The sequence below is a fragment of the Platalea leucorodia genome (assembly GCF_965183815.1).
Source record: "Platalea leucorodia genome assembly, chromosome: Z".
Lineage (NCBI taxonomy): Eukaryota > Metazoa > Chordata > Aves > Pelecaniformes > Threskiornithidae > Platalea > Platalea leucorodia.
In genome coordinates, this window is record NC_138858.1 from 88,288,537 (window position 1) to 88,303,724 (window position 15,188).

At 40.9% G+C, this 15,188-nt stretch overlaps 1 protein-coding gene across 2 annotated transcripts in view; it reads left to right on the plus strand.

Moving 5' to 3' along the window:
- LOC309602623 (solute carrier family 23 member 2) overlaps positions 1 to 15,188 on the plus strand; it is a 58,437-nt gene that overhangs the window by 15,642 nt on the left and 27,607 nt on the right. Inside the window, exons 2-3 of one of the 2 annotated variants that reach the window (XM_082336320.1) lie at positions 10,342 to 10,627; positions 11,299 to 11,397. In XM_082336320.1, the coding sequence (XP_082192446.1) occupies positions 10,496 to 10,627; positions 11,299 to 11,397 (231 nt within the window). In that variant the 5' untranslated portion in view covers positions 10,342 to 10,495. Of the gene's footprint in view, positions 1 to 10,341; positions 10,628 to 11,298; positions 11,398 to 15,188 lie in introns of those variants that run through there. The other variant, XM_082336321.1, reaches the window with a different exon arrangement.

Consider the following 15,188-nt stretch of genomic DNA (forward strand, 5'->3'; position numbering starts at 1 on the left):
GGGAGTGAGTATCTATTTCAAAAGTAGACGTAGGAATGCCTAAGCCTTTGGAAAGGAGCTTCATATTCAGAGTTGAAAAAGTTGGCACATTACCCTGATTTGCTTAATAAATGGAATTTTTCTTAGACGAGTCTCTAACTTCACCTTTGTTTTAATGGGATTAAGGTCTTGGAAAAAAAAGTAGCTTTCATCAAAGTGCCAAGTAGAAGTACAAAGAAAGTGGAGAAAAGAACCAGTGTGTGCTCAGGTTGCTTTCTGAGTGCTGTGAGGGAGCTTAATGAACTGTGTATTAACATCCATAATAATGCGGAGGTATCTGAATTCTTTGGTTATTAATGCTCCACAGGGAGACTGTAAGGACTGTATACTATTATAAATCAAGTTAATGTGTACCATAAACAGTGAGGGAGGTGTACTGAGCTGCAAGTAAGACTATAAAGTATGATGTGTTTTATAAAGAACAGTGATACACTATTTCATTTTTATTTACTGTGAGCATCATCGCTATCTAGAGAACACTGCAGGTGTCATTTGATATCAGTTGCTTGATGTCAAGCTGTAAAATAGTTATCTCCTAGATTTTGCTTACGCTTCTCTGAAATGTAATCTAATGGCTTCTTCTGTATACTTCTCTCTTGGTCTTCATTAGGACTCCGTTAACGCGGACCATTGCATAGGCATTGATGGGATCTCCTGTGGAGGGTGGCACACGCTGCACAGGAATTTGGCAAAGCTGTTGCCTATTGGAACGATAAAATGAGATAGTAATGGGGTGAAAGATGAGCGAGGAAAGGCTTGACTAATAATGTTTTTGACCAAACGCACCTTCAGGTTGACCTATACTTACTGGAAATACTCGTATTTCAGATATTTTTGTTTAGAATCACAGCCTAAATAAGCTCTTCTTTAATAATTTGAATAACCAAACGTAGTTTTTGAAAGCTGTGAGATCCTTTGTTAAACATCTCATTCAGTTGGATTTAAGTCCTCGACAAGCTCATTCACACAGGAAGTTAATGAGATTTAGCTAATGTGCTTTAAATCAACGGAAGGTTTGAGCTCGGCATAACTTTCTTGTACGTCTTTGTGTAGACATGCCCTAATAACCTTGGTCAGTTGTTAAGACATACTATTCTGGATGGCAGTCAAAATGCCAACTACTTAAAAATTCATTAGTGCCTACGAAGAAAGAATACGTTTTCGCTTTGAAGATGTACTTTGAAATGAAGTGAGAAACTAACTCAGGACTGAAACTTCTTAAAGTGCCCGTCAACTCTTGTTTTTTAAAACCTGAATGTTAGGAAGTTTGGGCATATTTAAAATAGCAGTACTTTGTCTGCTTCTACTGCAGGTAAAGGGCAATGATGTTTTTTTGTGAAGTGTTGCATTAGGAATTTGAAGTATACTTTTCTTTTTACGTGTGGGTGTAGTTTGCTCTTGAGTGGAGGGGGAAAATCTTCTCTGTAGCATTTAAGGACATGGTAGCATTTCAGTGCAATTTAATTTCATGGGAAGTGAGTGCAAGAGACACCTGGTAAAGACAAATCCCGCGTATTTTTCAGACCAAACAGGCTCAGTTTCAAAATAGCCTGAGGAAAAGCTCTACTTAAGACTAAAGCGGGAAGATGGTTTTTACATGTAGCAACAGAAGATTAAGCATGGGTGCTGTGCACCTTTTTTCACATCTGTAAGACAGTCAAAATCCCCTGGAAGGCTGAAAAAATGCCCTTCAGGCACACCTACGTATCTGGAACAGTTTGTGGGGTAGAGGACCTCGCGGGTACCTTATCCAAGTACCAATCTGGAGATGTAATACTCATGGCCAGCACTGTGAGGCAATTGAAGTTGTGGTTGCGGGTCTGCAGACAGTACTTTGATTGCATCATGTTAAGTACTTGTTGGGCTTTATTAGCCTTGCTGATGAGATACTTGTTGATGAATTCTTTGAAATGGGGAGGACCTTTTTGCTTTGTAGGAAAACATCAAGCAACTTTTTGGACAACTTCGAGTAGCAAAGTTGCTACTCTTTTGATCGCTTGTAATTTGGTCATTAATATTTTAAAACCCCTTGATAATCGTATTGTTTCATTTTTAATAATTTCTCAGAAACAAGTTTCTCAGGCTTCCTGTGTTTATGCTATTAAATAGCAGATGTGAACAGCTATGGCAGGTGGGCTGGAGAGTGAAAGGGGGAATCTTGTTCTAAGGTTCTGCTAGTATTATAAATAGCATAACTCAGGACTTGTGAAAGTGAGGACGCATAGAAATAGAAACCACAGTGCCTGTGGCTCCCATCTGATGCACAGAAGACGAGGTGTGTCTAATAACAGGAAAAGGAGTCTTTGTCTTTTAATACCTTAATGGCATAAAATCAGTAAAGAAATTTTGTGCAATGGGCTTAACTAGAGCCAATGGCAATCTGGAGGAAGCCGTTCCATAATTGCCTTACTTTTGTGTTGAACTGTGTGTCTGGCCCAGGGTAGCTGTAGCCTGTAAGTAAACTTGTCTAATTGGAGCCTCCACAAAATTCCTTAATTGTCTGCATTGCCGGTCTTGAAAACGTAGAAGTACTCCTGTTCGCCTGATCAGTTTGGTACAGTGTTTCGGTGAAGGAGTTTCTTTCAAAACTTCCCTGATCTCTTGGCATCCATCCTGCCGCCTTCTCAGCCATCTGCGTCTCCCTGGATACTCTCGTGCCGATCCGAGCCGTGTGTCTGCCTTTCCCCCTTCTCCGTGTCTCTTGGTGAATGTCAGCTGGCAACCAAACTGTAAGCAGCTCTGTCCCTCAGCGTGCATTTTCTCTTATAATATGTCCCTAGTGCTGTAGAGTAATATTAGCTGTTTGGCCTAAATACACTTTCTTAAACTAAACAAAGTAAATGTGGTGCATTTGTTACTGGCTTAAATTCTTTGTAGCTCTCCGATGCTCCAGGAACTGAGAATTTGTCTTTATTTGCGGTCTACAGTGTGCCCTTTCCAGAAACAGCTCTGCAGTGCTTAGAGTATTGGGTGTGAGTGAGTGAAGTGGATTTTAAAACTGGTCTTATCTTCTGCTCAGACTTGGTACATTTTAACAGTAAAGTATCCTGACGTACAGGGAGTCCAAGTCCGTTTCTGCATCTCTGTCATTTGTCTATTGCCAAAAATATGATCTGAAATGTGGAGGATGCCTTGATTTGTATTCAAACACATCGTGTGCTTGAGTTTCAGAGATGCCAAACACTTGAAACTACTATTGGAGCCGGTGGAACTCCAGATGTACTGCTGCAGTTCAGGTTATTCTCCTCAAGTGTTTTGGATTTATTTAAAATTTAGGTGAAGCTAACCTCAGGTGATGTAAGGTTGGACAACTTCTTGTTGAGCGTCATCTCTGCTTGCAGGAGAAAGTTGTTATTGACATGAGTCTGACAGCTAATTACAAATAATAAATTGAAGGTTGTAATTAAGCTGTCACGTTAATTTGATTCTAATCTCCTTAGTGTATGCAACAGACTGAGCTCTCTTGGCTCTTCAGCTATCTGTAAAAGCCAGAAAGGTCCTGGGCTGGATCTGACACTGCTCCTTCCTCAGGGCGGTGTGACATGGGCTTACCTGGTGGCATACCTACAGTAGTGCTCCTGGGAGCTTTTCCATCAGTATGCTCTGAAGAACGGGCTGTTTCATCACCAGCTTGTTTATAACCACGCCTGTTGTGCTTCCTTTACGAATATTTCCCTTGCGCAGCAGCGTAGGGCCACTGAATGTAGGTCAGTTCCCGATTTTCCACGGTCGAGGTGGAGAGGAGAGGACCACAGGTACTGATTAACTAGTTAATTCTGTTTGACACTTCTACTATGCGAAGAGGTAGGAAGGAATACACTTACCTTTCAGGCTAGCTAGGATTCTCCTTTTAACTTTTTCACATGCTGGTTGACTTGTGTCCTAGACCTCCTCCAGCAGAACTTAGTGTTTGAAGGAAGGCAACACAGTAAACCACAACTGTAAGGTAGCCAGTTTCCATTTGTCTTTGCAGACAGTTCTGCCGCTTCATAGAGCGGTAAAACATTTGTGATTGTCCAGCAGCTTCTGGTTGTGGCTGTGGTTTTAGGAGACCTGGTACCAGTTCTAAAATGCTGCAGCCCCATCATGCAAAGCACTAAATCAGGCCACTTAAGTTGTGTTCAAACTTTGTGCCCATTGCTCATGTTTACTTGCTCAGCTTTATGCTGGGTCAGCTGTCTCCTGTCCTCTCAAAGCAGCTGCACAAATCAATACAGAAAGTCTAAAGTATTTTGGCTAACATCTTTGTATGGTGGGCCTGGCTCAGTTGATAGAAATTTGAGATCCAGTTGGAATTTGGAAAGACCCTCATGGTTTTAGGAAGTTTTCATTTTGAGTTTGGCAAATCAGGAAATACATAGAGCTGCTTCCCTCTTAAAGCTTCTGGGGAAAAAAACCTGCGTCATTCATACACTTTGCAAAACCAGTAATTTTCAGAGTTGAAAGTCATCGTGACAATCATAGGGGAACCTGAGGTCCAGACTAAGCTTCTTCCAAAGGGTTAACCTCTAGGTCTGCTTATTGCAAATGTGGGGCAACAAGCTTTATACTATTGACAATATACCCTGAACACAGCATTGCTTCCCAGTTCTGGTGCTGCCAGTCTGACAGCACCTGACAAATTGTTGACTCTTCTAATGGATGTTTTTTAAAAAAACAAACAAACAAACAAAAACAAAAAAAAAAACCAAAAGCAAAAAAAAAAACCAACAACCAAAAAACCAAAAAACAAGTAAACAGAAAAGCCCCAACAACCTATTGCCCCAAGCACGTTGCAGTCTGGAGGTCAGATGCTTTTTGTTTTCCCCAGTCTTTGCTTTGCCAAGCTCTGGATTCAAATGTTAAAGGCCCTCAAACATAGCACTGTGGAGGTGAAGGCCATCGCAGCAAATCAGATTTTTTTTTTTTTTTTTAATTTGTCTTTTGTAGTTGTTACTGAGTATTCTCAGACTCATGAAAAAGTAGGAAACATTTTTAGTGTGGTTCAGCCTAAAACTATATCAAATAATACTGTTTTTAAAGAAAATGCATGCAAAGGAGAAGACATATATATACAATTGCCTGCTCCTTTAATGGGATTCATGGTCCATTTTTCCTTTCCATGTTAAGAAGCTCTTCACGTATATCTGTATCTTCTGTCCTGCACAAGTTAACTCTTGAATCTAGTAAGAAATGAGTTTTCAAATTATTTTTTAGACAGACTTGCATGTAGTTTGGCACCTTGTGAAACAGAAGCTTTTCGTGCAGCCTCTCTTGGTATATGGGCAGATTTTTCTGTAGGAAAACCTTTGTTGTATACTTCGGTGAATGTTTTTATTTGTGGTAGAGGTTCCAGAGTAATAACTTGCAGGCAGAAACTGCAGGAAGAAAAAAAAAAGTACGTTTAATCAGTGTCTTGCATTGTACATCTCAATTTCTGATGGTTTTTATCTTTTTTTCTTTCAGCAAACTTTGAAACGCATTGTAACTTGTTTAAACAAAATAGGACCTCCCTTGGTAAAATAGAAAATGTGGTATTAGTAGTCATGAAAATGCAAAGTGTAAGAACTACCATGTTGTGTCAAGCCAGACACTCCTGTAGCTTCGTGTCCTGTCCTGATGGTACCAAATCTGGAAGAAGATTTGTGTGTCAGAGAACAGGCAAGCGTGTCAAAGATGCAGAGTGGCCTTTCCCCAGCTAGGAGGGTTTTCCTCTTGTGAACTTGCACCTGGACTATCCCCTGCAGTAGGCTATTTGTCTAGATACTGATCTTATCTAAAGCATTGTAAACCCATGTCAGCTTTTGGCCTTCCTGAGTTAATCATGTATGAGCTAACATAACTTGGTATAGAAAGAGATGAATGTTAATCAGTATCCTGGTGGAAATTTCACTTCTAGCCTTTCCATTTGATCCAAGGCAGCAGATAATGAATTATACTGTGTGTACCTAGCTGATCTCAAATGACTTTTATCTCTTTTTACATGACTTTTCAGCTTCTGATCAGTTAGATTTGTTACGGAGGGCTATAAAGTGTCTGAGTCATCTTGTTTAGCTATGCTCAGTTGGTGGGTTAAGAGGTCTGATAAAGAAGGATATCTTTCAGATAATCTGATCTACTGCTACCTAAAGATTTCTGTTTCAATTTTACACTTATGATTGCAAAATAAAAGTATTCTGAAAATCTCTTGATGATCATCTGTGTCATTAAGTGCAAGTTTAATTGCTGAGTAGAAGCAAGAAGAGTTTGGAAATTTGTTCCCTTGTTTTCCGACTGCCCCCCGCGACACACATATGCGTAGTGTTTGTATGCATGTATATGTGTGTACACAAATGCACACTCGCTTTCTCTGGGAAAAGTTGCAGATGAGGCTATTTTTGCCTGTTTATTTGGAGTTTCTTGTTCATCATCATCTGGGAACCCTCATCCAAACACTATTGTTCTAGCTATTGTGTTTGAGTTCTCAAGAATTAATATAAAGCACAGCTTATTTGCGTGCTCTCCTGATGTAATTCTCAAGAACAATTCCCAAGGAATGATTACATCTTCTTTGAGAAGATAGCAGTCTTACTGTTTTGCAATGCAAACTAAAATAGGATTATATGGTCTTTTCTTTTGCATCAGTGGAGATGCTAGTTAATGCTAACTAAGAAGCTTATCGTGCCAGAATACCTTAAACCACATCTCCTGAATGGCAGGTTTCCTGCTGGTGTAACTCTTACACTGGTGTTTTATTGGCATGGCTACATGTGTTAGGGAGGTGTAATTCTGCCCTTTCCCTTTTCCTTTCCAACCTGAGATGATAAAGCTGCCAAAGTAAACTACGCCTGTCTCCATCACTGATTTTCTTGGAGAGTAAAATATGTCTACATTGACAGAAAAAAGCAAATTCTTTTCTTTTTTTTTTTCTCCTTTGGATGTGCTTAAAAAAAAAAATCCATTATGCCTTTACAGTAAAAGCAAACAAGACCCCACCCCAGACACCCCCGCTGCCCCCAAACCTTTAACTAGTATCTGTCTCTTCCTCCTCTCTAACCTGTTCACCTCTCAGACCTGCATAGGCAGCTTTGAGACAAACGTTCCTATAAAGATTTGAGGCAGCATCGCCAGTTATCTGTGCACAAACTCAGAAGCGGAAAGGCTAATTTAAAGTTGCTCTTCATGTCTGGAGATTTGCGCTTTTGAAGGGGAAGTTTGTCATTATTGTAAAAATGGGAATGCCTCTTTTTTTCAGAACAGCATGATGGTGAGTGCTCAAACTAGTCTTCTCTTTTAGTCTTAATTTCAAGTGAGAAATAATTAGTTATGCTATCTTAATATTTTAAGAAACAAGTCTTAATTAAGACTTTATTTGAAGGCACTACTTTCCATTCCATTTTGATTTAATTAGGAGCACTTCAAGGGTATCTCAGTGCCCAGCTAGTATTTCTTACGTATGTTTATTTTCTCTCTTGAAAAGTTACATCGCTTTGAAAGATTAGTATCTTTCACCTGAAGTAAACAGAATTTTCTGGCAAATGAGCAATTAACAGCTTTTAAGAGGTTCTAAATTATTAGTACTCTGTAATTTTTCAAACAGTCCTAAATTGCCCCTAGCAGAAGGGTCTCTGTCAAGTTTCATTATTATTGCAATTACAGTAGACATTCAAGCTGCTGGCATTTTCCTGAGCAGGATTTTGGAAGGGAGGCTTAAGAAAAAAAGCAAACTCTACTTTTTTTGCTTTCCAATAAATACGTAACTGTGTTTTTCGAATGTCCGTTAGCTGCGTTTCCACCTCTAGCAATTAAGTTGAAAATGGCATTAACTTGCTTTTTAAGTAACGCCAGTGTGCAGTGGGTTTTGCTGCTTGATTGTCTTCCTGGTTTTGCAGAAAATTTCACTTGATATGATTTTGAAAAGGCCATTTTTCAGGTTCTATCATGTACTTTCATCTGTAGCTTAAGTTTGTTTTATCCGCAACTGTCTGCAGCTGCACTTTCTTTTTTGAAACTCAGTAACCACAGGTTGCAGAGCTTGGTTTGCTGCAGCATTTTCTGTGCTGTCCTGTAGGAAGTTTACGTTCAAATCTGTTAATTCGTGTTCCTTAACTTGAAAATGGCAGAAGTGTGGATGACCATGGGCTGGCAGGTCTAATTTAAGGAGCAAATGTGGGAAAACTATACTGTAGTGACCCATCCGGGAAAACAAAAGAGAACCAGTAAGCTGTATGACCTCTCCTGTTCCTGTGCCAACATAGTAGTGATACTAATTAAAATGCACTTTTTTATCCTGAAGCAGTTGCTTCAACATCATCAGGCAGATTACTTTGAACGTCCCTCACATAACTGGGATAATTTTGGGTAAGTGTGTTCAGCAGAAAGGGCTGTTTCTGTCTGTCTGAAATAAGCTCACTGAAAGTCAGGTGTGATTCACTGTCCACCTAGTCTAAGCTTTCTCAATGCCTTTTATTTAAAAATAAGTTGTTTTAAAAGGAAGGATTTAGTTATACAGAGGTGAACTAGTGAGTAGGTCTACAAATTTGTGCTCTTTGAAGAAGCACAAGAACTGTGACACCGATCTACAAGAAGGGTCGGATGGAGGATCTGGGGCACTACAGGCCTGGCAGCCTGACCTCGGTGCCAGGAATGGTCATGGAACAGGTCATCTTTAGTGCCGTCACGTGGCACGTGTGGGACAACTGGGGGATCAGGCTCAGCCAGCATGGGTTCATGAAAGGGAGGTCCTGCTTCACTAACCTGGTCTCCTATGACAAGGTGACCCGCTTAGTGGATGAGGGGAAGGCTGTGGATGTTGTCTACTTGGACTTTAATAAGGCCTTTGACACTGTCTCCCACAGCATTCTCCTGGAGAAGCTGGCTGCTCATGGCTTGGATAAGTGCACTCTGTGCTGGGTTAAAAACTGGCTGGACGGCCGAGCCCAGAGAGTGGTGGCGAACGGAGTCAAATCCAGTTGGCGGCTGGTCACGAGTGGTGTTCCCCAGGGCTCAGGGTTGGGGCCGGTCCTGCTCAATATCTTTATTGATGATCTGGAGGAGGGGATCGAGTGCACCCTCAGTAAGTTTGCAGATGACACCGAGCTGGGTGGAAGTGTCGATCTGCTGGAGGGTAGGAAGGCCCTGCAGAGGGACCTGGACAGGCTGGATCGATGGGCCGGGGCCAACTGCATGAAGTTCAACAAGGCTCAGTGCTGGGTCCTGCACTTGGGTCACAACAACCCCATGCAACGCTACAGGCTGGGGGAGGAGTGGCTGGAGAGCTGCCTGGCGGAAAAGGACCTGGGGGTGTTGGTTGACAGCCGCCTGAACATGAGCCAGCAGTGTGCCCAGGTGGCCAAGAGGGCCAATGGCATCCTGGCTTGTATCAGGAAGAGTGTGGCCAGCAGGACCAGGGAGGTGACAGTGCCCCTGTACTGGGCACTGGTGAGGCCGCACCTCGAGTGCTGTGTTCAGTGTTGGGCCCCTCACTCCAAGAAGGGCATTGAGGTGCTGGAGCGTGGCCAGAGAAGGGCAACGAAGCTGGGGAAGGGTCTGGAGCACAAGGCTGGTGAGGAGCGGCTGAGGGAGCTGGGGTTGTTCAGCCTGGAGAAGAGGAGGCTGAGGGGAGACCTTATTGCTCTCTACAGCTACCTGAAAGGAGGCTGTAGCGAGGTGGGGGTCAGTCTCTTCTCCCCAGTAACAAGTGATAGGATGAGAGGAAACAGCCTCAAGTTGCGCCAGGGCAGATTTAGGTTGGATATTGGGAAAAACTTCTTCACTGAAAGGGCTGTCAGGCCCTGGCACAGGCTGCCCAGGGAAGTGGTGGAGTCCCCACCCCTGGAGGTATTTAAAAGACGGGCAGACGTGGTGCTTGAGGACATGGTTCAGTGGTGGACTTGGCAGTGCTGGGTTAACGGTTGGACTCGATGATCTTAAGGGGTCTTTTCTAACCTTAACAATTCTATGATTCTATGATTGTTTGCAATGTATGTTCAATAGCAAGCTGTTCTACCTCATTGGGTAGCTGGATTACAGGCATACTTTGTTCCCAAAAAGTTTTATGGAAATGACTGTGAAATTGAAACAAAACCAAGATTTAATATACTACTAATAATTGAAGACCAGAAGAGAAGAATGAGAGAATACTCGCAGTATTCCCATCCTGAAATAATTTAAAATACCATCAGCTTTATCTTTAAATGGTAATCCACTAATTATCAAATCAAAAAGCAATGGTAAGAGTTGGTGAGTCATGAGCATGAAAGGGAACCAAGGCTGCGGGGCATGTGTGTTTGTACATATATCTTAGGTAATCAAGAAAAAATTAATTTATCTCTTCAATTCTAGGTGCCATTGATGATAACGATACTTAAAAAAGCAACCCTGATGTCCCAGCTGGCTTGCTGAGCACTTTTGTTATTCTTGGAGGTGCTGCTGTTTAAATAAGAAGTTGTCCTTAGTACTTGGCCTGTCATCCCAGAAGCATCCACTTGGGTACTGTATGCAAGTCCTTGACATTCTGGAAACGATGGGGATTGGTAAAAATACTACTTCGAAATCTGTGGAGGCAGGAGGCTCAACAGAAGGCAAATATGAGGATGAATCTAAACATCCCACCTTTTTCACGCTGCCTGTAAGTAACACCTTCAGGTACTACGTAGTCAAGCTCAGTGTGAATCAGTGAATAAGGCTTTGTTCTAACCGTGTTGTACAAAACCTTTATTTCCACAGTAGTTAGTAAAACCTCTTTTGCCACTTGTTACTGTTTATATATAAACATGGTCAATTATGTTGTCTGTAGTTATTTCATGTCTGCGCTCCAAAGCAGTGCTGTTCGCAGGACATGCGATTCCCCAGGCAGTTCATGATTAAAACAATTAACTGTCCTACTGCAGAATGCATCAGCTCCCGGTATGTCCTGAGTTGCTTGACTAAGAGTGGCAGGCAGCAGCAAGGAATGTTTGCGTGTTGTCTTTTACTTATTCAGATTTTCAGTTGTATCATTCTGTTATACATGTCTGCCTCTTAAGAACTCTTTCAGTCAGTCTGCTGCCAGTTTCCCCCCACCCTCAGCTGAAACTGTCCAGGCTTTGAGGAGCTGAATGCGATGTCTTTCAAGTTTCTGTATATTCCTTGACCTGCTGTTATAGAAATGATTGCTTGCTGTGCTTGTGATGTTTTCTCACAAAATGTCAAAGGCAGATGTCAAGTGCCAAGGGAGAAAACTGAGTGACATGAGGTATGGTCACAGAGAAAATGTTTATTTTAAGACCTTGTGTTTTTTTTTTTTGTTTTATTTTTAAGGTAGTGATAAATGGTGGGGCAACATCCAGCGGTGATCAGGATACAGAAGACACAGAGTTGATGGCCATCTATACTACAGAAAATGGCATAGCAGAAAAGGTATGTAGTGGTTTCCTTCTAGGTGAGAACTCATTCTTGCTTTTTCAGTTCTGTTATTTGTCCACACTAGTTTTACTTGGCTGAGAGGTTTTCTTTCTCTAATCAAACATGCTGACTTGCAGGTTCAGATCAGGCTTGGGGGAGTTCTGTCCTCGTGACTCTTCTGGTCACACATTTTGGTTGCAGAATGTGGGGAATGACTCAGCAAATGTTAGAAGCAGTTAATGCACTTTGACCTGCCACCAAAATTTGTAATGTGCAACTTTTTGATTTCTTCATTTCCACTGGCCTTTTGCATGGCTTCCCTGATAAGGTCATTCTCTTTCTGTTCTTCAGTTCCTAACTTTTTCTGCATTTAGTCAAGTAAACTGGTGGTGTTGAGCACCTTCAAAAGTGGGATTTTTCCCACTCTCTCTCCCAATTTCTTCCAAGCTCCAACCTCATGAACTTAATTTTTCTAACGCTTCTTTCAAGTAAGGGGCTGCTTATTGTTATTTAGTGACCACTTTGTGAACGAAGTTCAGGTCTTTCATAAAAACCCTTGAACATATTTCCTTAGGATAACGATGATTGTATCTTAGCTATTCAGAAAGACCCAGTTGAGGCCTCAAAGGAGAGCAATTTTGTTGTGATTTTGCCAGGTTTTTTCTCAACTCCATCATTCCTCAAGCCTGTTCAATAATAATCCTGCAAGAAGAGGCAGTGTGAAGCTAAGCTTTTGTTTAAAATAAGTAAGAGGATTACAGTAAATCTGAACAGCACCTTCTTCTGAAATATTTATATCTAATTTTCTTTGTGGTTAAGCCTTATCTCCAAAAAGCCTCAATTTGACCAAATTTTTCAAATGTCCTTATTGAAACAAGAACAAAACTCTCGTAGTTCCAAGCAAGAGCATCATGATGCTCATTTCTTTGAGGCTGTAACTTCTGTTGGGGCAAGGATGATACCAAAGGGTGTAGCTAAGGTTTTCCTAACTCAGACATCAAAATTCACTTCTGAATTTCAGATTTTAAATGTACCCTAAACAGGTGATTCTGACAGAGGTCTTTTAGTGTTAGATTTTAAAAGAATGTTAAGAATGCCACCATGTGCCTTCATATACTCTGTCTCTTACAGATAGTCTGCCTGTATGTCTTGAATACATCTCTACTATCATCTCGATCATGCTGATATTTTAATGGACAAATTTTGGCAACTGTTGACATGCTTGTGTCTCTGATGGCTGATTTTTGGAGCATGCTCAGACTAGTGTGGAGAGAGACAATCTGATAAAAGCTTTGAACAAAAGGTGTTGGGAAGAAATTGTGCAACTAAGATTAGCGATCTCTAGACATTAAAGCATGTCTTCATGGCCTGTTTTTACCAAAGGAACATTTTTCTCACTTCCACTTGATCTATGTGATCAGAACTGTAAATGATGGATGATAATTCACCTTAAAGAGACCATAAGCTTTTAATCAACCAAATTTGCTTGAGTTAAAGCTTTGCTGTGACTTACAATGAACGAACAGTGAAAGGAGGGGCTGTAGCAATTAACAGCCTCATGTATTTAGATAGTATTTCTGGTAATTTAGGCAAATCTCCTTCATTTCACTTAAAATAAGTGTGTGCATGAGGCATGTTTGTTCTTGTCTTTCCATTCTTCTTGAGAGATCATTCACCAGAAAAGCAAATGAAAGACCTTGAATAAAAAGCCTTTAACAAAGAGGACTGAAATGTACTTAATTGCTGGAGGATTCCCAATGCTTACGTTGTCTCGCAGTATTTGTTAGTGGAAAAAATAAACTATTAGCCCAGATGATAAATAACTGTATTGCTGCATCCGTATAAAATAAACAATACTATGTTGCTTATTGCTTAATAGAGATAGTTTTAACATGTTGTTCGCTCTTTATCTAAGGTATTTCTCTAAAGGCCTTATTCCCTGCAATTAATCAGTTTTCTTTTGATCCTTCCCACTAGTACTTGATAACAGAGCCTTCATCTTGCACCGTTGTTGGTGTTTGCTTCTTTGGATTTTGGGGTGGGCTTGGTTTTCCCCTCTACTCACCATCAGTTTTGCTCCACCTTTATCTCTGTGTCATTTTTTTCCCCGTTTGTACTTATTCTGTGCTTTTTTTAATTTTTGTGTTGTGTCACCCTTGGCCAATTAAAAAAAAAAAAAAAAAAAAAAAAGAGAATTAGTCTCTGATCAGTATCTCATTCAAAAAGGTGCAGTTCATTCCCGGTAGTTCCCTACAGCATACTATGGTGTACTTGGCAAGCACCAGCACATAGTCAGTATATTAAACCAGCAGGCACATGCTGGAGATATGAAAGGGTCAGTGACTACCCAGTGACTTATCAGCAGGATAGCCAGACCTCACCCTAGTTCTCAGCCTTGTCATTGTTTGGTCTTGGTCTCTTTTGTGTTGGTTGCCTTTAGCCATTATCTGCTAAAGGTCTGATGAAGGTGAAAGCTTCGTCTTCCAAAGCAGAATAAGTCTGGCTTTTGGAAAGAATAAGGAGTATCCTGGATTTTTTTTAATCTGACCACTTTGCTATGTAGGACAGCCGTTGCTATGACAATTGTGCCTTAAAGTTTGAAATTCTTTTGCTAGAAGACCTATAAACTTCACTTACTAAAGGAAAGCTTAAAAGGGTTAGCAGTTGTTGATCTGTGCCCGAAGAGAGCTTTCTACATGCCGAGGATGAGTCGATTGTTCCTAGCCCTGGTACCTGCTGATCTTTTTGTTCTTTGCAGACAAATGTAGGCATAAGTGTAACCACAAATGAAAAGCTCTGAAAGGACTAATAAACGTGCTGCATGTACCATGGTCATATTTGTAGAAACAGGTCATAATTTCTGATTTCTGCTGCCCAAACATGAGGGGAAACATTAATATGATATGGTATACTATAATATAATAGCATGTGCTATAAAATAGTAGCAGGTGGAAAAGTTGAGGAATGTACTTGATGCAATCTCATCAGTCCTACGAAGAAAAATTAGTGTTCAGCACTAAGTGGAACAGTTAGGTAGCTACTGGATATTGGTCTGGCAAAGTTAGAGAAGCTAGAAAAGAGGCCAAAAGATGGGTTTTCAAAAGGCAGGGGCCAAAACAGAGCTACCAATCTGCACAAATCACTTACTACATTTTTAGAGGATCTGGTATCCTTCATGGGAACATCGTGAACTTTGAAAATCCCATTTTTGTCCATCCTTGGAAGGAGTAATACAAGTTGCTCAGTGCACAGTGGTAGGTATTTTGACCTTTTCACACTGCAGTCAGGTGGGGATCTATCCACAGTTTGTTCTCCTAAATCTGTGCTGCTATTTGTGTGGCTTCAGCAAGCTAATGTTGATGTGATTAATGAAGCAAACAGTTAATTTCTGCTGATGCTTCTGTGTTCCCACCTCACAGGCAGATGTTGTAACCATTCTTACTCTTCCTTCATGACCTCTGCCTCTCTGTAAGTGTATGATGACCTTGTAGTCAAAGTGTTGAATAAACAGGCAGTATCACTTGTGAGCAAAGTTCTTGGGTGGAGCGTATGTTGCAGTGAAATTGAGGGGAGGTGAGGCAATCATACACACATTATTTTTTTTAATATGTATATATATGTGTGTGTGTATAGTCTCTGGGGAAAGGTTAACAAAACTGCTTTATAACAACAGAAAGTATCACAGGAGCTTCTTTGGGTGAATCTTTGCTTTGTTTTCCTGAGCAAGTTCTTCAAAGAAGCCTCTAGTGATCATAAATGTCCTGCTGTTTGTCCATAACTACGTTGGCTGTTGAGTCTTCCTCCCT